General features: G+C 37.1%; 1 protein-coding gene across 8 annotated transcripts in view; it reads right to left on the bottom strand.

Annotated features, from left to right (window-relative positions):
- The window catches only part of lrba (LPS responsive beige-like anchor protein), a 275,213-nt gene that overhangs the window by 72,815 nt on the left and 175,640 nt on the right, over positions 1 to 26,758 (bottom strand). For all 8 annotated transcript variants that reach the window (XM_058770127.1, XM_058770098.1, XM_058770136.1 and 5 more), the window contains exons 40-44: positions 12,528 to 12,645; positions 12,083 to 12,185; positions 10,205 to 10,320; positions 8,797 to 8,909; positions 561 to 701 (exon numbers count right to left, since the gene is read on the bottom strand). In XM_058770127.1, coding sequence (XP_058626110.1) covers positions 561 to 701; positions 8,797 to 8,909; positions 10,205 to 10,320; positions 12,083 to 12,185; positions 12,528 to 12,645 — 591 coding nt within the window. The remainder of the gene's footprint in view (positions 1 to 560; positions 702 to 8,796; positions 8,910 to 10,204; positions 10,321 to 12,082; positions 12,186 to 12,527; positions 12,646 to 26,758) is intronic.

Raw genomic sequence — 26,758 nt, 5'->3', positions numbered from 1 at the left:
GCTTATATTGAACAAAACTGTGCTTCATCAAAATACTGTTATAAAGCTTATAAAGTATTTTTCCTCCCGAGTGTCACATCTTTGTTCTCTGCAGATATTAGAACACAAAGGATGAAGGGAAGATGAGCGATGTGTTGTGTGTTTGTTAGTATGCAGATAAGGCCTACATTTCAATATAACAATAAATCAACCTGACTGAGCACGCACATATGCCCAATTATAAACAACAATTAGTTGCAATGTGTTTCACAACAGATCACATGATGAATGTGTAGCATTTTGCCGCAGCATAAAGAGCACAGAACTGCTATGTTTTAAAACCCTTTAAAAGGTGCAAATCATTTTGACAATTATGATCATGTCCCGTTTATTTGTCCTACATAAACAGACTACAAAAAAACAAATGTTAAAGGAAATAATGCACTGACAAATGGCACACTGACATGCTTTTCTTTTTTGTGTGACTGATGTTATAAAAAAAGACTTAAAAATTGTGCAGTTTGGATTTAGACACATCTCTGTGTTACAGTGTGAAACTTGTGTGTTTATGTGCAACTTACAGTCCTGAGTAGCCACATCTGAGTAAAGCTGGAGGTGGAATAGTGTGTGCCATAATGGAATTTGGGCACCTGCTCGTCCTCCCATGATTCAAAACGTTCAGAGAAGAATGCAGCCCTCTTTGGGTTGAGTGCACCAATAGGCTGTAATGAGAAAGGACAAAATTATTGGAATAAATATAAAACTGAATAAATAAAGCATAAATGTTCAAGAAACAAAGAAATAAATTATTAGAATAATGACCACAGGTGTTAAAAAGTAATCATTTATTAATGATAAATATTTATTTAAATAATAATTTAGTGCAGCTGCCAAGTTTCATCGATAATAGACTGTTATTTTTAGCGAGTCACATTCAACAGTCTGTTTTCTGTATCTGTGAATAAAAATGAAATCTTACAGTTCATGTAGTTGATTGAACAAAACAATTTTGTTCATTTGTACTGCTGTTCATATGTTTGGGGTCTGTAAGATTTTTAAGATTTCTAAAACTGTAACATTGTGAAATATTATTACAATTTAAAATAACGTTTTCTTTTTTAATATATTTTAAAATGTAACTTATTCCTGTGATAGCAAAAATTTTGCAGTATCACATTATCTTCCAGAAATCATTTTATTGTGCTCATTTAGTGCTCAAGAAACATTATTATAATCTATGACGAAAACAGTTTGGAACAGTGGTACTTTTTTTTGTCAAGATTCAGTGAATCACAAATTGAAAGTTCCAAAGAACAGCATTTATTTAAAATGTAAATCTTATAGCATTATACATTTACTTTAATGTTGATCAAATTAATGAATCCTTTCTGAATTAAATAATTTCTTTAAAAAAATCTTACTGACCCTCACTTTTGAATAGTTATGTATTATTTGTACATTCATAATGGTGTTAAACATTAATAGTAAAGGGTATATTGAATTTAAGGCAGGGGAGTTTGTATGAGAGTTCATATATATATATATATATATATATATATATATATATATATATATATATATATATGGCTAATACTCTCTTGCCCTGCATTATCAGAAGCATTGAATGGCTGCTTTAATTCTTCACTGATCTGAAGAAACCCAGCATATGGAAACAGGTCATTATTTAAATGTTCATTTATATATTTTGTTATTACCCTGCTGAGTCTTTATTACTCTTGAACTGCAGCTCTCTCTCTCTCTGTCTGTCTCTCATATCTTAGTATGATCAATAGTAATGGAATGATGGAGTTCCTTGAAATGAGAGTGGGCAGGACAGATCGACCATCTCCATCTTCCTCTCATATCATAGCTGTGTAATGAGGGTCCTCAGCTGCTTTTCTATTGATTACAATGGTGCTAGGACAATATGTGCGTGTGAAACCACTGATTGTATCTTTTAATGCTCCACTGTGCTTATGTGTCTATGTGTGCCTGCATTAATGTGATATTTAACACTGTGCAAGAAGGCCAAAGGCTCATTTCAAAATAGAGGTTAATTATATTCCACTAATTCTAATATAATCGTGATTAAACCACATCTTGGATTTAATTGGGATTTAAAAAGGAGCATTGTTTAATCAGCATTTGATTGTAAATCACTAAAGCTTGTATAATTGTCACTGAAATGTAATAGACTTATGCTGAATGCATTCTGTGTGTGTGTATGTGTAAACTGGAATGCAGCCCTGGGCTGACAATGACACACGGTCTGCTCTCTTGTGGCAACTACGGTGAGAACACACACTGAATTAAACATTGTGCGATTTAACTGATTGATTGCGGTAATAACAGGACCCTCATTAAAGAAAGAAAAGGGAGAGCAGGATAAAAAACATCTCTGTCATAGCTCAGTGTGAGTGTGTGTGTGTGTGAGTGAGAGAGTGTTTCTATGTGGATGTATAAATTTGTGTGCATGTATATGAGTGTGTGTGTGTGTTTGTGCGAGCACCTCGATGTTTACGGCAGTAAATTACGCTCGGAGGCGCTCCGGTACAATAGGGTCTCGTGACAGTGTCGTTCATCAGGGTTATCCCCGTACCACAGCGCAGTGTGATGGAGTGAACGCACACCACCGACCCTAATACGCTCTGGCAGCACTGCTGAATATTTCTCTAGTGACGGCTCAAATAAATGAGCTGCCCCAATGTTTTTAATTAGACTGCAAATCTGAACAGACTGCCAGTAGCTACGAGTATTAGCACTTCACTGTGCTGCTCAAAATTCAGGGTTTCTGAGGGGGGAATTCATGAATTGCGCTCATAGCTTTGTGCATTTGCACACGATTGACGATTAAACAAATCACAAACATGCCAAAAAATTCTCTGCTGGATGCAATTTGCATTCCGCACTGTGACCTAGGCACCTGAATCGGCTCTTTAAATGCAGAAAGTGTGCTTGACTAGACATTGACTTAATTTAAGTTCTGAATTAGACTTAAATTGGTAGGTTTTTTTTGCACTAAAACACAGCAAGCAAAAGGTGTGCAATGTAATATATTACTATAAGAACTAATCTACTATGCTACACAACATGACTAAATACTACCCCCCAACATTGCATGTTTTCTGAGTCTCTTTTAATCAAACACCTGATTCAGATCATCAGCTCATTAGTAGACTCCAAGACCTGAAATTGGTGAGTCAGACAAAGAACAGATTGGGGGGCTCTAGGAACCACTGCATTATAGAAGGTGTGAATGTGTATCTAGTGCTCAGTTGAAAGGGTGTAAATGATGTGATGCAGGGCGAATCAATATGCCATTAACTACATCACAGCGAGGATGGAGAAACAGGTCAATAAATTTTGTTATCTTTGTTGTATATAATACCATGCCTTAGCCAGGACGTCTTTTATTTTATCTGTCACTTCACTAGTATAGAATGTCTCCCTCATATATTTCTTTATATCAGATAAAATATTAAAGTCACAATGAGAATCATATCGTTTAGCATTCTTTTATCACAATATTGCAATTTTTTGAGCTCGCAATTTTTTATCAAAATGTCATAACTCGATCTGATAAGATATGAAATTATAGTCTTCTCACTGGTGACGTATGCCAAATTTCTCCAAACATTTAGTCTATACTTAAACCCCACCCTTTTCTTACAGTTGACTGCAAGCTCACATTCAGATCTGCCTCCATCCAATCAACAACCATTAAATAGAACCCTACATTTTTCCTTTTCTATAACCTGTTTCACTTGGATGTACAGTAGATCATAATATGGAAGAAAATCTGCTGCTACTTCCGTTACATTGCGACTTTAATTAAACATTAAACAATATTTTTGCCATTTGCTGTATGTCTCCACTTTAACTTCTAACATAAGACAATTTATTAAATAATATTATTTCCTAATTTTTTTCTCTTTCAAACTTTTCAACTTATAGGTTTCTGCCGTGTCCTCAAAATTCCCTCTTGTTAGTCTTTTGTAAAATTTATTTAACTAAGAGAGGGAAGTTCCTTGATGTTTTTTTTTGTAGAAAAGCTACAGTACATCAATAAAAATGAATACATAATTAATTCACTCTCCCAACCTGACCTGTGTCTAATCTGTGACAGTCTCTCTGTCACGCGTTTGGAACAATTTCAGTCATAATCCTAATATGGTTTTGATGCACTGTGATATGCACTGTAGCGTGTGCTTATTGTGAAGTATTTTAAAAGTTACAAAAGAATAAGTTAAGTGACGTATTGTCAAGTATGGTGACCAATACTCGAAATTAGTGCTCTGCATTTAACCCATCCAAGTGCACACACACAGCAGTGAGTAGTGAACAAATGCGCACACACACACACACACACACACACACACACACACAGTGAACACACACCCGGAGCAGTGGGCAGCTATTGCTCCAGCGGCCGGGGAGCAATTAGGGGTTCGGTGCCTTGCTCAAGGGCACCTTAGTCATGGTATCGAAGGTGGAGTTTATTCACAATCCCCACCTTCAATTCCTGCCGGCACGAGAATCAAACCGGCAACCTTCAGGTTACAAGCCCGACTCCCTAACCATTAGGCCACGACTACCCCTTTTTTTAAATAAAAAAATATGCTTGTGTATCAATATCCACTGAGACACATAAGCGGCAAAAATATATTTGGAAAGCGGCTCGCTCAGTTGTGTCAGTTTTGTTTTTTCTGGCTGCAGTGATAATTCTGGCTGCACCAGATGTCATGAAGAGGTTAGAGTTTATCATAAGAAAGCCAGCGGGGTCATAACGATGAGACAAAAGGAACATAAATTCATGAAGCACATTCCTCTGCCCGCAGGGAAGACAGTCCATGTGACACGGCATCTATGGCAATTTCACCTCACTGTGTAAAAGGTCCCACATGACCTGCTTCTATCAAAGCAGTGCTAGGATGTGGCATACGCAGACGGCAAGAGAGAGCGGGAGGGGTTAAGGACAAAAAGAGGAAAGACACAGCATATACAAGGTTCAGATGGCCTTCACAGGCGAGATGGTGTTGTCATGGTCCACTGGTCATACACTGATATTGCCTGTGTCAACAGCATGAATAAAGCAGTCGTAATAAAGATTGTTGAGATTTGCTGTTGTTCGCTGCAGAAGGAGGGGTGGCTGCTCTCGCTCGGCCTCCGTTTCTCCCTAAGGCTTGAAAGCTTGACTGAACATAAAGGCAAGGCTGTCAAAACTCGAGAGAGAGTTTGAGGGAGGGAGAGATGGAAAGAGAGAAACAAAGGCGAGGGTGATGTAGGATGGTGTATAGGACTGTTGTCTTTTAACCTAGTGGGCGGAAGCTATTGCAAAGAAACAGAACAGGGCTGAACAAATTATAAATAAATAAAGAGATATGCTGCAAGCTGTGTGTTGGCTACAACAGCGTGTGTCTCTGTGTATATTTATTTGTTTAAGCATGTACTGGGGGAAACATAACTGTCTGCCACTAACAGCTGAAAAGTAGATACAGTATATGCATCGCATTGCTTATAAATAAATAGGGTTTTTTTCTTTAATTGATTGGCATCCTTAATTTAACATTACGAAGCATGCCACAATGTCTGGGAATATTTTTTAGCGATGAAACACTCAAGAGTAAAGACTTGGTAAATATGAGTTTTAAACCAATTCTTTGAAATGGACGGCATAGAACTGAGCTGCTATTGAGGTTTGAATCAGAGATTTGTTTTTTTTCTTATTGCTCTCATACTTGCAAATCATGAAACAAAAATACATTTTAGATGGTCTTTAGGAAATTATGTTAATTAAGTTAATTGTCAAATAAAAAAGGACATTAAAACAATGTTTGATTGTATTGCATTGCTTATACATACAGTAGATAGATCTTTTTTTTTCTTCTTTAATTGATTGGCATAAAACAATGTTTTAATGTACTGCGTAGTCGCAAAGTTGGTTCATATTATATTGTCAACTACATAATATGAAAAAATTCCAGTTATATAATATACTGTATATTAACCTAAACTATTCTGTACCTGAAAGAAACATGGTGTTTGCTGAATCTGAATTGGTAAAACACAGAGACATTTCTTTGCTAAAAGCAGTGCAGTAGATACAGATAGCATCATGCATATAAATCTGCACTGAAGAGTAATATGAGCAATGATCTCAGTCTGAAGACAGTAAGGGTGACTTCTGAAACCTCATGGTTCTTTTTGCACAGGAATTCATCTTCCATTATCTTTCAGTCCTTTGTTTTCCTACCTCTTAGAACTGATTTATTCTGCCATTTTGGGTCAGAGTGGACACTCGTTCGATCATCTGAGCTCTAAAAGTAATCCTCTGTCCTCCCTCCATTGGCCACCATTACATGAAATTGATGGTCATTTTTGAGGCAGTGACTGGCAAGCTTTCACAAGCACTTTTAAAGTGGAGTTTAAGGGTAGAGGCGTTTTAAACACAACTTTTGTCCTGCAACTCAATTACCCAAATGGTGCAATGTGAGTAAAAAGCATTCTTTTGGAGGAGTGCCCCCCAGCTCCCTGACATAAAATATTTATCAGGTCTAGACTGAGGAAGAAGCTCTTCAAAACACCAGTTTTGAGATACAAACATAAGTGAGCCACATTTAAATAAAATGGAAAAAAACATCATCATCAGGACAGGATGGACTGGACTGAATCTCTCAACTAACATGATCTTCCTTCTGACTAATGCTGGATAATCACTGTCACTTCAGCGAAACAGCTATTAGTAGTTCAGGGATAAACTTGCTACACAACAATCGATTGCAATTACAGACCACGGTATCAGGACTACAGAATGATCAACCAGGAGAACAACCTCAAACCACTGGCCTCAAGTGTCTGAGTCCTGAGTCCTGATTTAAGAGAACACAAACCTTGTTTGCAAAGCTCTAATATGTATCATGGAAAATTCAGTTACGGATTTGCAGTGTTGAAATATGCTATATACTACAGACACAGAATATTTAATCATTATATGTATGTTTACATGTTTAATATACATGTTTAATATATAATTATAAGTCTAAGTACAGACTGATCCTTAGCGATACAAAAAATTGAAAAACTGGAAATGGACACAATGTTCAAATAAAGAATTCTGAAATATTTAAAACAAATGTAAAGACACAATATGAATAAAAAATATTTAACATGCTGCACTATTACAGAATGTATACTAGTAATAAAACTAGTACCGTATACTCATTGTATACTGTATACTCTGTAGTAAAAGAAAAATATATTGACTCATTTCTGGCCATTTCTGGATTTTTCTTTATTTCAAATAAATCCAGCTCATCAAAGAATCCAGAAAAAAATACATTATATGTAGTGCTGTCAAACGATTAATCGCATCCAAAATAAAAGTTTTATTCACATAATATATATGTGTGTACTGTGTATATGTATTATGTATATATAAATACAACACATGCATGCATATATTTAAGAAATATGTTATGTTTATATTATAGACTAAATATATTTATATATAATATAAATTATATGAATATAAATTTATACATGTAAATACATTAAAAAAACTAAAAGAATATATATATATAAATGTAAAATATATACTGTGTATGTGTGTGTTTATATATACATAATAAATATACACAGTACACACACATATGTAAACAAAAACTTTTATTTTCACTCTTAAAAATAAAGGTGCTTAAAAGGATCTTCACAGCGATGCCATAGAAGTACCATTTTTGGTTCCACAAAGAACCATTCAGTCAAATGTTCTTTAAAGAACCATCTCTTTCTTACCTTTTTATAATCTGAAGAACCTTCTTTCACCACAAAGAACCTTTTGTGAAACAGAAAGGTTCTTCAGATGTTGAAGGTTCTTTATGGAACCAGTGAGACAAAAAGGTTCTTCCATGGCATCGTGAAGCACCTTTATTTTTAAGAGTTTTGGATGCGATTAATCTCAATTAATCATTTGACAGCACTAATTATATTTTAATATAACATAAAATAGAAACATGTAATTGTAATAATATTTCACAATATTACTGCATTTTTGATCAAATAAATGCAACCTTGGTGAGCGTAAGAGACTTCCCTTACCAACCCCAAACTTTAAAACGGTGTTGTACATCTCATTTGCTGCCATTGAAATGAAGTGTATTTACTGTATATCAGCATTATATCAATTACTAGCCACACTGCTGTTTGCAAAAGAAAAGAGATAAGAAAAATCCTTCCGAACTGCCTTCAAATGGTGTGATACAATTTAAGATACCTATGTACTGAGCGAGAGCCTGAGAAAGACAAAGGCAGGTCTGGTGTTCCCAGCAGTGAGCTGTGTCAGTCTGTCTGTGTGGTTAGCTGAAGTACTACTACGCTCATTAATTAGCTCCTTAGGGAGGCTGGCTGGCTAACGGGAATGGGGGAGGAGGTGAAAGCGGGATGTAGGGGGCTTCCGAGGGGTTGATTGAGGGGGAGAGAGGAGGAGGAGAGACATGGGCCCATTATCTGACTTGTCTGCGGTTGAGGGTGCCTGGCATGAGGTGACGTGCACGCGGCCGCAAGCGCTGTACTACATGTACGGTCAGACTCCCATCGATGGGTCTAGAGCAGCAGTCATTCCCTCCCTCGCTAGATGGCTACATCTGTCTATCAGACTCGGCCTCATCATTAAAACTGCCAGACGGGGTTTTCACACAAATACTCCCATGTACTCTTGTTTTCAAAACTTCTCCTCAGACATGTCCTCTAGTCTCTAAAACTACAGGAGCTCTTTGAGGTTCAAGCTGTTGGCTTTGTGTGTGTATGTGGTCATGTGTTTACCTTGGATAGATCTCTGTAGTTGCTGGGCAGAGTGAGGTCGAGATCTTCACTGTCGTAGTTGGTGATTACCCAGGGGAACACGGGATACTGGTTCAGATCGTTATACGTACGGCCTGAAACACAAGCAGGGTCGAGACTCCTCACACATTTCCTCAAGTCTTATTACCATAACCATGACTTTACTTACATCATGTTCGATGTAATTACAAAGAGTCTTGAAATAAGAAAGCACAGAAACTACAGATACTGAAGAAACAGTGATTACAGAGAGCAGAAGACAACTGTTATTTTTAGTTTCAAAGATGTGGCCTCTTTTCAAATAACTTTCCAAACTTTGTTAGTTGTCTAACACTATGTCCTAACCAAACATGACAAGATTCCAGTCTTAGTGCTTTGGTTCAGGGAGGTATCAATAACTGGGTTTCCACTGTCGCGTCAAAAGCGCTAGTGCGGGCCAGGGCCAGTCGCGTTTCCACTGTCACTTCTGGGGCTTGATCGTGCCTCGTCGGTGCTTCCTCGTGGCCAACAAGCCAGGGTTTTTGGCCCGACAAAAACCTTGGGCCAAAGCGGGCCAACTGGGGCTAGAGGAGTGGTTATGAACAAAGGCAGAGTTTCTCCGTGTCTGGAGAGCATCAGCGCCGCAGATCATTTCATCAAGTTAACAGCTATAACACCCACATTGAAGACTTTTAAAATAATTTTAGCTCAAAACTCACTTTCAGATAGCAGCAAGTTTTTGAAATAACTTGATCCGATGTGGATTATGATCACCATACAAGGCAGAAATATTTATAAGCGATGCACAAGACTATGCACGCTAGCCATTAATGTTATCATAGTAAACATGGTAAATACCTCAGCTTCTCTATTACAATTGTGTATTTATTTAGTAGCATATTTTATCTGTCATAAGTCTCATCTAGTCTACGCTCTGCGTATGTCATGAAAATATAATAATGGTTTTTGTTCGGGAGCTGCCTCTGCTACTCAGGTGGTATTGTTGATGGTAAAAAAATATGGAAATGATTATTCTTTCTAAATGTGATGTATACTGTGACTATGCCTGACGGTGGAAACGAATCGTGATTTTGGGCTCGGTGCTACAGGTCCGAGGATATTAGCCCCGCCCGGCCCATTTAAAGCACTGGCTCACATTGGCCCGACAGTAGAAAAGCGGCTAGTGTGAGCAGAACTACATGGCCCAACATAACAAAAAAAATAAATAACAAAATAAGTTACCAACAAAGTGTTTAGCTAGTCACAGCTGATTAGGACCGAAATCCAGATTAATACGCAAATTTTGTCGCTTGTTGTCTCACATAGAGGTGTTAGGGCAAAGAGTTTTTCATTCATTAGTACATTCAGCTTTATATGTACATTTAGTGTTCAGGTATCATTGGTTTTTTACCAGATATGGTGTTGAGGAACATGAGGTACTCAAAGTTGGAGATCTCTCGTCTTTGCCAGCGCTGGGTCACGTTGGAGGCCTTGTAGAGCTGTTTCGGACTGGCCAGAGAAATCCGTCTGTCGGAAAAGCACAAATCACATTCAGAAATTCAAAGAGTAACCTGAAATGTGCATGTATTTGCTGTTCAGTTAGTTTACAAAACATTATTTAATGTGCAATTTCAAATATAAGCTCTTTTTGTTTTCAGTTTATTGTGTAAATTAAGAAATATGCATGATCAGAAAAATATTGTACAGATTTTATGGCATGAGCCACAGATAAATTGCATAAAATCTGATAAAAATACAGTGAGATAGTAAGAGAATCTCTAAAAGTTTCTTTATCACTCAGACAGAGAAAAGCTCTTTAGTTTCAGCATTTGTCCAATTTGGCATCACAGTTTCCTCATAATTCTGAGATTGCCTCAAACATTGTTAATGTACTTTCAGAGCACCGTAACACTGTCTGTGCTCATCTGGCTCAAAAAAAAGCCTAAAATCCTATGGCTTTTTTCATACATTACAAAATTCAGGACTTGTACAGCATTTTGCCGGCTTAACAAACACTGCCGGAAATGTATCGACAAAGGACCTCTAAATGGAAAAAACCTAAGGCTGTGCATTTAAAAAAGTGCCAACTGCTTTAATACAACATCTGTATAAATAAAATATACACAATATGATAAACCATTTTGTTCGTTTGCGCTCCGATGAAAAAACTTCAATAAGAAGCCAATATTTGAATTCCAGTATTGTTATACAAAATACCACTCGGCCAGCCAGATTCAATGACAGGAACTCTTCTATAATTCAGAATATAACCTTCATCCAAATCCAGACATGAACACAGACACACAATGGCCTCATGGGTAATGTGGGAACCTGTTAAATGAACATGCACAGTGCAAGCAAATATGTGGACACTAAAACAAATGACTCTCCATCCAATTAAAACAAAGCGAAATTAGAGAATTCATCACTGTCACCCAGCGTGATTACAGTCATTAGGCCTCTCTGAAGTTTCCAATGCCCTTTGCCCCTCCTAACACAGAGGGAACGCAGTAACAACGCTAGGAAAATGCCACACGAATGTTAGCAGAAGGGCATAAGTGAATTCATGGCAGGAGAGGGCTGTCTGTAATGGTCAATACCGCTACAATCACGTCACACATTCTTTCATTGCCAGGAGGAGACATCCAGAGACCTATTTGGGATCAATATTCACTATATTCTGTTACCCACATTGTTATTTTAGTTACTTAATTGCAATGAACGTTTACTTTTAATAAGACCACTGATTTAGAAGGATATTGTGATGGAATTTCACTTGTCTAAATCATCTTTTCTTTGGCTGAACTACAACAGCAGCTGTGTGTGTGTGTGTGTGTGTGTGTGTGTTTCCTGTGTTTCCAGCCTGCCCTGCAGGCACTGCTCTCACCCCTGTATTTATTTCTCAGTTGGGGAGATAAATAAATGATGTGAATTGTGTTTGTCTGAAGGTAATTAGGCAGTGTTACAGACACCCCTGACACCATACACGCATTAAAACACACAAACAAGCAGTGTTAGGCCAGAAACATATTTTACGGAAGTACGCAAACATAGAATTGAATGCCTAGCCAACAGATTGCAAGTGCGGAACTGAGTGACCATGAGCAAAGATGGCAGAAAGATAGCAAATCACATAATTTTGGGGGTTCCGCACAAGTTGTGCAGCTGTCATGGAGAATAATGGGGATGCTAATATATAGCTTATTGCATGTATTATAGATTTCAAATAGAAGAGAAGAAGAGAGTTTACTACTGTAAATGAATGGTGCAAATGAAACCGAAAACATGCCTGGTCTGAGGAAGGCCGAAATTCGTGCCGACTCCAACTCTGGGGAGACAGTGCACCACCTTTTTCACTGTGGCCGCATCTGGGAAGTTGAACATGACCGCCGCTGTAAGGAGAAAAGAGAATTTAACACACATCATTCCCTGCGTGTGAATAAAACGAGCAACATTTTTGTTGAACTATTTGAACTGTCCTTTCAAATTTGTTAATTTTTCACAATTATTTTGAAATTGTAATTAAAATTGTAATTATTATATATTATTTTCATTTATTTTTCCCTCTAAAGTTGACTTAATTTTAGTAAAGGCTTTTTCCAGTCTTTTTTTCCACAATAGATCAATAAATGGTTCCCAGCCTGTTTCCTGATCTCCTCCAAAAAATGCATTTTGATGCCTCATGCTATGACCCCCTTTAAGATATTACAGAACAGCTATGGATCAGAGCTTACTTCTGTTGGCCATGAAGACCTCCAGCGCTGTATTCTGTAGCAGATAGCGGCGAGAGAAAACTGCTCTGATCTCTGTGAACTGCCATTTCCCATGCAGACCCTCTGTGTAGGCCAAAATCTGTACAGAAGAGACAAAGAAAAACAATTGATCAAAGAGAAATGTAAAAAATTAAGGGGATATGAGTGAGAAAGCAGTGGGGCAGAGGGAAGGTTTTAGTTCATTTATCACCCATAGCTCATGCCCAGGGTCGCAGAGCAGGATTAATGTATATTATTGATCAGTCCTCATGAAAAAGAGATGCTTTAAGCGCTAAAATGAGCCCCATTCAGACACACACTGAAAAGGTGCAGGAAGGCCACAGTTCACTAAAAGGTAATCAGTACCAAGAGAACTGGAAATCTATCAATATTTGCCCTTCAAGTTGGTGTGAGCGAAACATGTGCTGCTGCTGCACAACCATCACATTTTTATTATTCAGAAAATACAAGAAACGCTGAAAACAACTTTCATTAAGTGCAAGAAATGCTAAAAAAAAAATGCTGGAAAAAAAGAAAGAAGAGAGTTCATTTTCATACACATTTAATAAAAAAAAAAAAATGGTGCAGATTACTGGGATAAGAGACACTGGAATTCATCTCTAAAAGTTATTAATTTGCCGTTTAATTGGGAAGGAAGGGAGTAAGCTAGAGATGTTTTTCAGATAGCAGGAAAAAGACTACGATAAATGCAAATACAATCAAATAAAATGTAATAATTATAAATTGATATTCATTATAACATTTTATACATTTATATAAAACAAACAAATAAATAAATGCAACTAACCATATAATGGTGTATAGTTAACAAAAGAAATATGCTTATTTTTAAGAATAGGAAGGACAACACACTTCACATTTGTCATTGCTGATGTGAAACTCTACAATACTTTGTTGCAAATTTGTCTGTCGTTTAAAAGCAACCAAATTGGGCTTCCAACAATGGCAGGTTTCCATGATCCTGGAAAATGACGGACAGCGTCATTTTTCATCTACAGATACTAAGCTGTGCTCGTCCTCCATATGCTCACTGTTTTCTTACATTTCTAATTTAGCTTAATTACAGATTAGTTGTTAGGACAGAAGAGGAGAAAAAGACCACCACACCTGATCTGAGCGGCTCTGATTAGGGCAGATAAGCAGCTGAGTTTTTCAGACACTTAGATTTTCTAGTACCAAAGCCAACACTGATATGTACTCATTAATGAGAGAAAGAAAAGAGGATAGAAGAAGAGAGAACGAGAGGGCAGCAGCTGTGCTGTGCGCTCAGAGCAATGTCACTGCTCCTGTCTGCTCTGCAGACTCACTTCAAAGTCTCCAGAGTTCAATTAAATGTGGATTAGGGCTGTTCCACCGCCACGGTAACGCTGCCGTTCGCCACCACAAACTCCCTGACAAGCGGCATGTGAGACGGCCATGCTCTCCTATTTATCTTCCTCATCTCCTCTCTGTCAGGCTGTTGGTATGGAAACCCAAGCATTAATGTGATATCCGATGCGCTATCCAACCAAGGTATCATGGAGAAGTTTGAGCATAGAAGAGTTTATTATAGCCGAGCGATCATGGACAGGGTCGTAAAGATGAAATCCCTCCTTTACTCAAGTGTAATGGAGGAACTTCATCTGAAGGATCTGTCTGCTTGCATTGTGTATTAGCAGCTGCCATTGACTGGTAATGAAATTAACCTCATGTAAGCAGTGTTAATGCAGAGATGGTCCCCCTTCCTCCCACCCACCCACACACCACTCAACACGACACGACAATATAGCACACACTTCACTATCAGATCATTACCTGCCATTCTAAATGGAAGGAGCAAGAGAGTCAATGTAAATATAAACTGTTAAGCATGGGTTTTATGGGTGATTGCTAAGCTGTTGTTTAGAGGCCCAAGTCAAAAGAGACAACCCTTAAGTAGTACTAAAATTCTAGCAGAATAAAGTCAATAATACACTTTTGGGTTAGTTGTGTTTTTTTTAATACATTTATTTAATTCATGTGTTATTCTGAAAGGCATTCAGCAAGGAATTCAAAGTGACTGTAAAGACATTTATAATGGCCCAAAAGATTTTCCTTTGAACTTTCTATTCATCAAAGAATCCTTTTAAAAATCTGTGTCCACAAAAATATTAAGCAGCACAACTGTTTTCAAAACTGATAATAAGACATGTTGAGAACCATATCAGCATCACCCTAGTGAAAAATAAATATACTAAAATGGATTTGAAATATATTTATTATATGCTAAGTAGACTACAAATACATTTACATATTTATGTCCTGAATGAAATACCTTGCAACTGCACTTTTAGTATACTAAACTGGTATACTTAAAGTCTACTAAATTGAACAACTAATTTTGTACTTAATGCACTTTAATTGTGTGGACGTAGGGCTGAATACCAACGAAAGGTATACTGAAGTATATCTGATTGTGCAAAAGTGGAACTATTGCAAGTATACTTCAGGTACACACCGCAAAATATGCTTTTCTTACTTAGATTTTTTGTCTTGTTTTCAGCCCAGATATCGAAAAATTCTTAAATCAAGAAGGATTTTCTAGAAAAGTAAAAATTATTGTCTTGTTTTAAGAAAAAACAAGTCAAAATTAAGTGAGTTTTTGCTTGAAGCAAGCAAACAAGCAAAATAATCTGCCAATGTTTTCTGTTTGAAATAAGATTATTTTGCTTACCCCATTGGCAGATTATTTTGCTTGTTCTATGCAAAAACTCACTTAATTTTTCTGAAAACAAGACAATAATTTTTAAGAATTGATTTAAGAATTTTTAAGATATCTTGGCTGGAAACAAGACAAAACATCTAAGTAAGAAAAGCATTTTTTGCAGTTCACTTTAAATATCTTGCATTTTAAAGACTGATATTAGATCATACAATCCTCATCAATAGTGACATTAAAACACATTTAGGCTTAATATTAATAAATGTGCATTGTGCAAAAGTAGCACTCCAAATAAAGTTTAATTATTATTTGTATATCAGTAAGTCTTGAGCTATACGTCAGGAAATATGTTAATAGATTTGAACTATACTTAGTATGAAATAAATGTATTTAAATATATTACTTTTTTACTAGGGCAAGTCCAGAAATTTAAACAGTAGTGTAAGACCAGTATTAAAAATTAATAAACTTTTGTTTCAAAGAAATAGCAAAATTAACTGATCTTAAAGGTTCAATCTTTACCCTAAACATTTGCTATTACAAGTGAGTGCTCAACAATGGCACTAGCAATCAAAAATGAGAAAATAGGCTAAATGAGTGTAACAATTAAATATCCAACATTTGTGCATCACTATCAGAATGTACAAACAAGAACTATTAATAAAAAAAGTCGCAAAGTCACTCATTGCTCATTCCTTTAGGATGACAGTCATCTGAAAGGGGCATCTGGAGACCGTAAAATCTTGCTGACTAAAAAGACGACCTTTAATCTGTGGTTCATTCCATCTCTATAGCAGAGCTACTTCAATAGTTCACACTTTATCTGGCTCCTGTCTACTCAAACCCTAAGGAATAAAGGAATGATGCAGTACCTTGGCTTGACATACTGTAGATGGATATGACAGTCTGTTGTGTGTCTAATATCTTACTTTTTATATACCTCACATACTACTAGCCTTGCAATGAACTCTATAGGTTCTCTTGATTGTCCAAAAACCTGTTACTAGCGGATATTTCTAAAATGTTGATTGTGGTGTGCATTCGTCATGCCATTGTTTCAACAACCTTATGCAACATCACAACATTTATTTTCATCAAGAGTTTCACTGACTTTTGGCCGAAATCTTGTATTGAGTCAATGGAAGAGTCAAACCACTCTCTAAAGTCAACTCCAGCAAATCCCAAAGACTTTTAATTGGGGTTAAGGAGGCCAATGTGTGAAAATGATTTATTACGCTCACTTAACCACTTTCACTATTTGAGCAAAGTGAATACTGTTATTGTCATCCTGGAATATGGCAATGGATTACATCTTCTGACATGGTTGTTTAAGAAATGAAAAGCTACACACTGTACCAGTAATGTAACCTAGCAATGTAAACAGAAAAGAAGATGCAAAACTTGCTGTTAATCATAGAATGTGAATAAATTAAAGCTGTGAAACAGCTTTGTCTATGATGAAGAAAAAAAAATTAAAGCTACTTTTAAAGCCTTTTTACAGACATAAACAATGTTTGTTCCATTTTGAAATGTTCTTTCATTCATGCCAAAAAAGACGCTTAATTTCAAGGCCATGCCGCTGATGCCAAACTGACAACAAAAGGTTGAAGCTGAAATGGGAGTGTGTTCGTATGTGTGTGTCATTTCAAACCGCTCAACCTGTTAGGATCGAGAGGCAGCAAGTCATTTCTGAGTGCTGTCATTTGTCTCTGTCAGCCGCCGAAACGAGTCTGAGATGAAGAGGGACACATCTCTCAAACACACACTCTGTCCTCTGCCAAAGGACCCTGTGTGCGCAAACGACATCCTCCGAGCGACACACACACCAGGGACCCCCGCTCGAGAGCATGTGCTCCGTCTCTGACAGAATTGAATGAAATCTAATTGAAAATACCCCCCCACCCCAAGCCAAAAAAGAAGGGAAAGGGGGGTGAATGGGAGAGAAAAAAAGCTAGAGATAGCAAGTGTGAGACAGAGAGCGAGTGAACTATCCAGCGCTCTCTCAGAAAGATAAATGAGTCTCTGAATAGCAGTCTCTGTTGGGCAAAGTGTGCGCTTGTGTTTGAGCGGTGATAAGAGCGTTCGCAGCCAGGAAAAGGAAACGGCTCTAGTGCCACTGATAGAATCCCCATCCTCGCTTATAAAATGTGTAATAAACGAGTATTATAACGCTCAATTTGAAGCTTGGCAACCGATGGCATGAAACGACATGGTGTGAGAGAGAGAGAGTGCGCACGCACTCTCAATACTGGTTTTTAATGTGCCTATGCATCTGCGGAGCAAAATGAGGTGATTGAAGTTCAATTTGTATGCTGTTATTAAGTGTTTCCGCCTGGCTGAGTGTGTTAAAGATTGTGGATGGGACATTTATTATTACCTTTTGGTCAAATGAAGTGGCCTGGGCGATAAGGTGATGAAATTAATGAGGAGGAGGAAGTGGGTGATCCATCAACATCAACATTCAGAGCCAAGCGCACTGGAGATGCAATATTGGAAAACTTGATAGAATTCATGGGAATAAAAGGGAGGAGAAATTAGAAAGGGACTGCTGTTACTAACGCATCTGGCCATGTAAATAACAAGCTAGCGTGTACACACACACACGTAGACATATAGCATATAAGAAATAGAAAATGACTTGTATGAGACTGAAGGCAACTGTAACACTCAGAATTATTCGGTCACAGATAAGCTTATTCACTTACTCAACACATACAAGTTCTCTCTCTGACTGAGAAAAACATATTTTGTTTTGTTCTGCTTTGTGAGAAATTTCACACACACACACACACACACACACAAATTACTTTTTGTAAAAAAAAAAAAAAAAAGTTTTTAAAAAGAAAGTACTTTTTGGGGTTCCTAGTATTTTATTTCGCTCTGTAACATTTCAATGCATTTCAATATATACAAATTTTTTATCTATAGGTTATTGTTTAAAACGTGAATAACAGATGCTGAATCTGTCACATGTAGCTACACTACAAGATTTTTGTGGTTGTGGGAAATTTAAACACTTGTTATGAAATAGAAGTTCAATGGACAATGCGAAGGATTGAATCTTTGAAATATATTATGATGATTATTTTATCAATCCATCCACTCATTCACTGATTCAGTGCTCTGGTATCTACCATTGAAATGTTTTAGTAAGTAAGATTTTTGGTTTTTGAAAGACGTCTCTTTATGCTCACCAAGGCTGCATTTATGTGATCAAAAATACAGAAAATGTATATATTCCTGTGATGGCAAAGCTGAATTTTCAGTAGTCTTTGCACTACTCAGTGCCACATGATCCTTCTCAAATCATTCTAATATGCTGATTTCTTATTAATATCAGTGTGAAACAGTTGTGGTGCTTAATGTTTTGTACAGTGACACTTTTTCGATGAATAGATGAATATAAATTTCAAAAGAACAACATTTATTTGTTTGTAACTTTTGATCAATTTTAATTCATCCTTGATTTAAAAAAAAGTTATTTCTTTAACAACAACATTAATCTTACTGATCAAAAACATTTTTCAGCCTGATTAAGAAAAGCATCAAAAAGCAATTAATTCAGACTTGTTTTCAGACTTGTGCTTAACGACAAAATGTTTTGGAGAGACCTACTGTAATAAAGTTTAAAAAAGTCATATGGATGTTAGATCCATGTGATTAAAGAGTACAAAAATGTGCCATAATAATTAGCGTTGAGAATCTTGAGACTGTACAAGCACATGACCTCCCATTAAAAGCATAAAACAAATCAAGCTGCTCACAAGTTTCCCCACAAACAATAATACTATATCAGAAGATTAGCTTCTGTTGTTATCTTCAAAACATTGTAAAATCAGAGTGCAAAATCAAAATATTCCACAGAGAGAGTATAAATTCCATTTTATCCTTTTCCACAAAGCCCCAAGAGAAGCAATAGCAAATGGATAATATCAACCGATTAAAATGTCCTTGACGTGTAACAATGCTAAATCAGCTCAAAGGATAACAAAAACAAACTGTAAACCAGTAAAACAAACATTAGCAGTCAGCTGCTAAAGACTGAGAGGAAAAGCACAGAGCAGTTTAGCAAATACATGCATATGTATATGAATGATAGCTGAAGTGTTCACTTCTTTAAGTATTCAGGCTGAACGTAGTCCAATGGGGATTAGAACTTGCTTTGTTCCTCACAACTCTGTTTGCCAACAGGTTAGCCTTTTAACTCGCTGAGAGAGAGAAAGAAAGAGAGAGAGAGAGAGAGAGAGAGAGAGAGAGAGAGAGGAAATCTTGTGTGGATTTAGAAAAATGTCAAGAGCTATGGGGTTAATTGGAGGAGAAGTGAATCCTTTAGTGCACTTACTCATTAAACATTTGGCCTTTATGTAGAGGCTTGTGGGGGGTGATGGGAAGGACACACAAAACGCACTGTAGGGACTCCAGTTAGGTGAAAGTTAACACCCATTTAATGGTTTAAATGGACAAATGAGGGTGTGTTCGGCTCATAAAAATACAGTAGGGCTGTTTCAGAGTCTTAATGGCTGAAATACTGAATTGTTTTGAATGGCAAAACGGTCGTATTAGGTTCAAGTGCACATTCGTAACAGCTTCAACTAAGCCAATGTGTCGATTTCATATTAGGATTTGTCTGCTTTAAAACAAAATGATTGAATAACAACAAACGAAGGGATTTGGAATTAGATATGCTAGATGATATGGAATATTTTGAGGAAATAATGGAGAAATATGATCAAGAGGAGAAGGACTGAATCCCTCCTCCTTTTCTGATTGACATCAATTCAAAGACTTTCTCCATCCTAAGAGATTTAAAGCGCTTTAACCCCAGGGCAAAGAGGGCAGGCCTGGCTCACTGAGGAGCTGGACAGAAGAAAGACAGGATAAAGGTGACATAAGTGAGAAGAAGAGGAGCGTGAAATTTAGCAGACATTCACAAATCGACTGTTTTGCTCCAAGTACCTATCTGGCACTGACGACAGAAGCAACAAGTGAGAGAGAATGGCTATGTCGATGATGGGTGTTGCTAAAAGACTCCAAGACTCCAATTAGTCATGTTAAGGAACATATTATGAATATTTGTGAGAATCCATATGACTGAGGGTCTACTGCAAAAGCTGTGTTTGTGAACACTACGTTGGAGAGTGTAGTGAACTAACTGCCTAAACACCTCTGAGAAGCATGGAGAAAATCATGTCGACAGCCTTCCCTGTGGTTCAGTCCTTCTCCGAACTCCAAAGCATTCATACGGAGGAGAGACAGCCAGGCCAGGTTTAGATCCCGTCGCATCGCCCACCACTTTCACTCCGGTCCGTTGTCATGCCGTTCCTCACTGTGTCTAAGGCAGGATGGCAGAAAAGTGAAGTCCCCCTAATCCTTCTATTGTCCCAGGCCTAATTGGATTTGGAGGAGGAAGGTGGGGTAGAGGGTAAAATATGTGAACTCCCTTTTAGGTTGCCTAAAGGGGGGACTTTAGTTTTTTCATGGCCTGAAAAGGAGGGATCCTCTGGGGATTTAAGGGATTGAAAGGTGACAGAAGCTGGATTATGTTTTTTATGACTGTGTCTTTAAGCAGGTAAACAGGGAAGCCCATTACAGGGGAAAAGTGCAGGCAGGGGTTAATGTTGGGATAGATGCTGGCTAAGTATCCGTAAATATGTTGTTCATTTCTGTGAATGTGATTTGTTGCTGTGAGACCTCTCCAGAGAAAACTTCTGATGCTTCTGAAGAAACACTTGCTGAACTTTCACGCATTTCAACCACGTTCCATGCCTAAACAAGGAGGCTACACATCAGCAAAAAGGCTTTGGTGCTGATTCCTGGGTTGCTGGACAATTTTCAACAGTTCTGGGCCCAAAATCTGGCTGATTACATCACATTTTGTTTAATAGAAAGTTAGCACATTTGTCAATTTTGACATTCAATTCTGACATTTCATTCAGTTCCATGTGAGTTCTAAACATTTATACTGTAGCTTTGTTTGGAAAATATGACTAACACCTTTTTTTCTGTACTCAGCAAAGTTCTAAATGCATTTTGACAGGAAATTGAGTTTATATAGAGTCAAATGTTAGTAACTTTAAAATCTGTGATTAATTGTGATTAATTCAGAAAAGTATTTTTTACCTAATTGATAGCACTGAAAAACTACAAATGTCTAATAACAAACGCGTTCACTGACATACAAAAAAGAAGGAAAAAAAAGAAAAAAAAGTGCACTCTTGGGAGTCAACTTGGCTGTTCCATGTCAATCCATTTACTCCTCCATGGAAAAATAGAAAGTTTTATTATTTCATAGAATTTCCTCATTACTCAGTAAAACGGATCTGTAAAGGCCAAGCCAAGAAGCCTTTAGATTATTTGACCTTTGTCTTTATCTTTAAAGTGCCATCTTACTGGTGTGGAGCACTGTAATACAGACTCATTTACACTGCTGGTAAAGTGGATCAGATGACGCTTGATCGAACTGTCACCTAAAAGAATCTGTCATGGGCGACTGGCCTTATTGGGTCCCCATGGAGATGCCATTTCAACCAGACTGGATGCGTCATTAACCAAGACTGAGGAGGTGGCAAAAGTTCTGGATCTTCAAAAAAAATATTTGATTTATTGATTGAATTGATTTATTGTAAACAGACAGGTATATCATAGTTAGGGAGAGTAACAAACAAACAAAAAATGAATGAACAATTTAATCATAATATTAATAAAATTCAGCAGTAGGAGAGGATAAAGGTGTGCGTCTAATCTCAGACAAACACGCTCACTCTGGCATCCATAAAGAGTCTCATCCATCTGGCTAGCAGCATATGCCGTGACGTGTGTCAGTGACTGCTCTGCTGAGTAAATGATGGAGAGCAGATCAATCAGGGGACTGGGAGGCCCCAAACCTTCACCCTGTCGGCAGAGGAAGATGGAGCAGCTAGACTCAGGTGCAGGAAACCCACCTTCTGTCTGGAGAAAAGGGACTACTGATAATGGCCTCCTATTGTATGATATACCCAATCTGCTGGTACTTGTGCTCAGTTAATCTGCTGGTACTCTAAGGCAGTCTATGCTTTTGGTCAGGTCATGTATTTATACATTTCAAGTCTAATTCAACACATGACTTGTGAACCTGCCTTGATAGCTAAAGAATACAAGCCTCTGACAATGTATCCATATCAAGACTCAAGTCTCTGGTCAAGTGCCAAGACCAGATCTAAGTCAAGTGTTTGGTCATAACTAGGTTCTCAAATCTATTTTGTTACGCTGCAGTTTATGTGGTAAATTAATTTAACTCTGACTCTGGTTGGTAAGATGTTTTAATGTTTTTGAAAGAAGTCTCTTATGCTCACCAAGGCCATATTTATATGATTTTGAAACAGAAACATTGTGAAAAATTACTACAATTTGACATAACTGTTTTCTATTACAGTGTATGGATATAAAATGGTGCAATGCTGAAAACAATTGTGCTAGATTATTTTTTGTGCAAACTGTAGTACATTTTTGTTTTTCAGGATTCTTTGATGAATAGAAAAAAGAAGAGCATTTGTTTCAAATTGAAACCTTTTGTAACATTATGAATGTCCTTACCATACATTTAAGGCAAATTCATGGTAAAGACATTCATAAAGTTCCAAAACAAAAAACAAAAAACAAATGCTTACGAGTCTAAGATAAGTAATTGTTTTCCCTCTATACCTCAGAGGTTCCATGATTACCCACTAGTTCTCAGACTAGAGTAAGGCTGCATAAAATACATGGTAACACTTTTATTTTAGGATATCTTAACTAGTTGCTTATTAGCATGTATATTACTAGAATATTAGCAATTTATTAGTCCAAATTAAGCACATATTAATGCCTTATTCTACACGACCTTATTCTACATCCCTAATCCTACCCAATACCTAAACTTAACAAATACCTTACTAACTATTAACAAGCAGCAAATTAGGAATTTATTGAGGGAAAAGTCGTAGTTAATAGTGAATAAGTGTTCCCTATTCTAAAGTGTTACCAAATACATATTCTTTAAAATATGTACAAAGCAGCAACCAAACAATGGCTTTCGCTGCAAGTACATGTCTTCCACACATTTTGGGTTTGTTTTTTGGGTTTTTTTCAAACCGAGGAATGAATATTAAAGTTGTTTTCTGTGGAAATTGACAACATGCCACAGAGGCTATTAATACATCTTAACTTCAAATGAAACAGTCAAAAGCCAAACACAGACCAAAACATCTTCTGCAGGACACAGTCATTATATCAATGTAAAACTGATCCTGACCTTCACCAGTAGCTCTAGAGTAGCACAATACATCTCTCTGAAACATCTCTTTAGAACGATGTCCGTCCCAGATCATAAATACGCCAGTGGGGAAAGAAGGCCACAATAGAAACAGACAATAAATTCAATGAAGGATGCAAGTTGGAAGCATGAGGGCAGCTCTCCTTGACTTTGAGGCGCTTCTGTAACAAATCTCTTTCTTCTCTGCTCTCAGCCTTCAATTATCATTGCTGTATCAGTAGACAGGATCAGCGACCTGCTTCATACCGGACGACTTCATCTCAGGAGTAACCTCAGTTGAAGCTGGGAGGTATCAGTGCCACAAAGTGGGACAGAAAACAGTGCTGTCCGTTTAGCTTACTATTAGGGGACTTAGCAATATCTGGGTCATGATACAATAATACAGCAATTCTTTAGTTATTCAGTGTGCTGTGTTTCAGAATGTTTTTGTTAACTTGCAGTCAGTTAGGGTTAGTGCTTTGTACAATTTTATCCTTAGGCACTGACATAACGCCACAGTATATTTCAGATTCTTACAGATGTGCTTTGAGTGGTCGTCAATCTCTTTTTTTGCACAAATAGAAACATCACAAATGCAACAAATTTCATTCTTGACATAATATCCACAGTACTGTGCGGTAAATTTTTCCAGAAATTTGAAATTGTTACCTCATCTTCATTCACCATCATCATCATCATCTCTTCTAGTAATGTGTTTATACTTATCAAGCCTACAATCAATACTCTTCAATCAATCTAAATATTTCAAAAACTTGGAGAGCTCTGAGAGATAATCTAATAATCTGACATCTCTCTCTAATTGTTTACCTAATTTAGCTGACTTATTTTATTTACTCATTAGCATTTTTTTCACTAAAGTATTTTCTTTTTGAACAACTTATAAGGTATAATGAGAACATGAAGTTTTTGACAGTATACTTAATGTGGACAAAAATTAGAAACGCATTCAAATATGATTTCAGTCTTTTGAAAATGGCGGAGAAAAACAATTGAAGTGGGAGAAAAGAGAATAAGGCCAGTAGATTTCATAATTATATAATCTCAAGTAATACAGAATCTTTCATGTTTTCCAGAGACTGTCCTTAAACTTCAGCTTAATTTTTCCAAATGTAAACATTTTTTTCCCCATTACAAATTATATTAGCGGAATAACTTCAATAATATACTGACTGACATGGGTTTCAGAAAATTTTGTTTTATCAAGCTTGCATGGGTTCAATAAATTTGCGATAACAAATAGTTCTCACACAATTAAAGGGGTCATGAACTGAGAAATCTAAATTCCCTTGATCTTTTGACATACAAGAGGTCATTGTACTATAATACATGCTGTAATTTTCAGAACTCAAACCCTTCTCGTCAGTCTAAAAACAGCTTATACTGAACCCAATCTGCCAAAACGACAGGTTGTGGAATGTGCCACTTTATGATTTTTTTCATGTAATAGTGTGGCTAAACACTGCCTCTGCAAAAGAAAATCAATGCCTGCTTCTACATCACTGCCTGTTTAGCCCCGCCCACTGTTTCACGCGTGTAGTATAAACATCGAGAGAACGAGAGAGAGGCAAACACAGGTCTACCCAGAAATCAAACGATAAAGATGGCTCCGAAGATAACAAGATGCTGTGTAGTGCCAAGTTTGCATTGCCTTCCGACCCTAACATTAGGAAAAAGTGGATTAACTATTTTTAATGAAGATCCAGACCACGTCAGTAAGAACTTCATTTCACCGCAGATTCGTTTACAAACAAGACAATTTGACGCAGGATTTACAAAAAGATTGAAACTGAAAGACAATGCTGTGCTGACTATATTGGATCCGACAGTAATGTCGCACCACACAAGTGTGTTTTTATTATGTGGTCACTATTGCTTTGTCTGTTATTACAGATTGTTTGATATGTTCTGAGTATTTATGCATTTTCAACCTAAATCACAGCAGCGTCCATCTATGTAGACTGTCAAACATATGCAACTGTTAGCCAATCATAGCAGTGGACGTTTACTTCCAAGTCTACAGTCTGCCATGCCTATTCAAACAGAGCGTTCCGATGAGGGGGGTTAAAACAGGACGGAAAATAGCCTTTTACTTCTAAATTATGATGTTTTTTGATGTAAAAATCTTGATAACGTTATAAGTGGCCCTCAGAGAACAGTAAAAAAATAAATTAAAAAGGCAGTTCTTGACCCCTTTGATGTCACAACAGCTTTGCTTTCAGTCTTCATTTTTTATTTCCAGGTTTAAATTGGATAGTGAATCCCAGATTTTCAAAGTGGTCTCAGACTTTTGACCCTCCCTCTGTAGAAGGGCATAAAGTACAGAGAGAGAGATCCCTTCATCATTCAACACACTGTGCGACTCATCAATTTATCGACTCGTGCAGAACACAGTGTGTAAATGCTGATATGAGCAACAGTCATGGCTGCTCTCCTCCAGCTCATTGATAGTGACAGAGCTGCTGTAGTTGGCCATTTACCTCTGCACAAACTACTTATGCCTAACTGAAAAATCAATAAAATCTTTGGACAACCTGACACTGATCAGCAGCAGTTGAAGGTCGTCTGTAGCAACCGAATGAAGAGGGTGTGAGACCCCATGTGAGTGTGTGTGTGTGCAGAGCGTCGAGCCACTCCAGGATGTTTGTAGGACAAGCGTAACAATACTTTCCCTGCGTAACATCCCTCCCACCTTCCCTGCTCTCCTCCTACCCAATTAGGTGTGAAGGGAGCTTGTCCTTCAGAAGACACTGCCTGAATGGAAAAGCAGTGGACGAAACTGGTAAGATATTTACAAAAGTCAAGGAGTAAACAATATAAAATAAGGAATTTATTGTTAATCAAATAAAGTGATTTGTGAGCATTCTATATTACATTGTACTATAAAACAAATTACCAAACAACCTGGTGCCAAGGGATCACACAGGTGTCCCGAATCGTCCTGGCAATATGTCTATAAAAATATTTATCTAATATAATACTACTGTTTTAAATATATTGCCATACACTTCATTTGGCATCCTGCTTCTAGCTTGATTAATGACCCGGATTAGAGCCCCAATCTCTCTTTTTGACTTATTATTCTATCATTTATCAATTATCAATTATAAATGCAAAATAATTGCCATTTCCAAGATGCACCTAAATGGGGTTATATCATTGAATAATGCCTATACTGTTTCACTGTAGAGCGTGTGTGATAAACTCTTTTTCCAAATAATTTGG

Source organism: Onychostoma macrolepis, chromosome 01 (assembly GCF_012432095.1).
Source record: "Onychostoma macrolepis isolate SWU-2019 chromosome 01, ASM1243209v1, whole genome shotgun sequence".
In the NCBI taxonomy this organism is placed as follows: Eukaryota; Metazoa; Chordata; class Actinopteri; order Cypriniformes; family Cyprinidae; genus Onychostoma; species Onychostoma macrolepis.
Note: the sequence above shows the minus strand (reverse complement) of the source record. Positions and strands in the feature narration are given on the sequence as shown.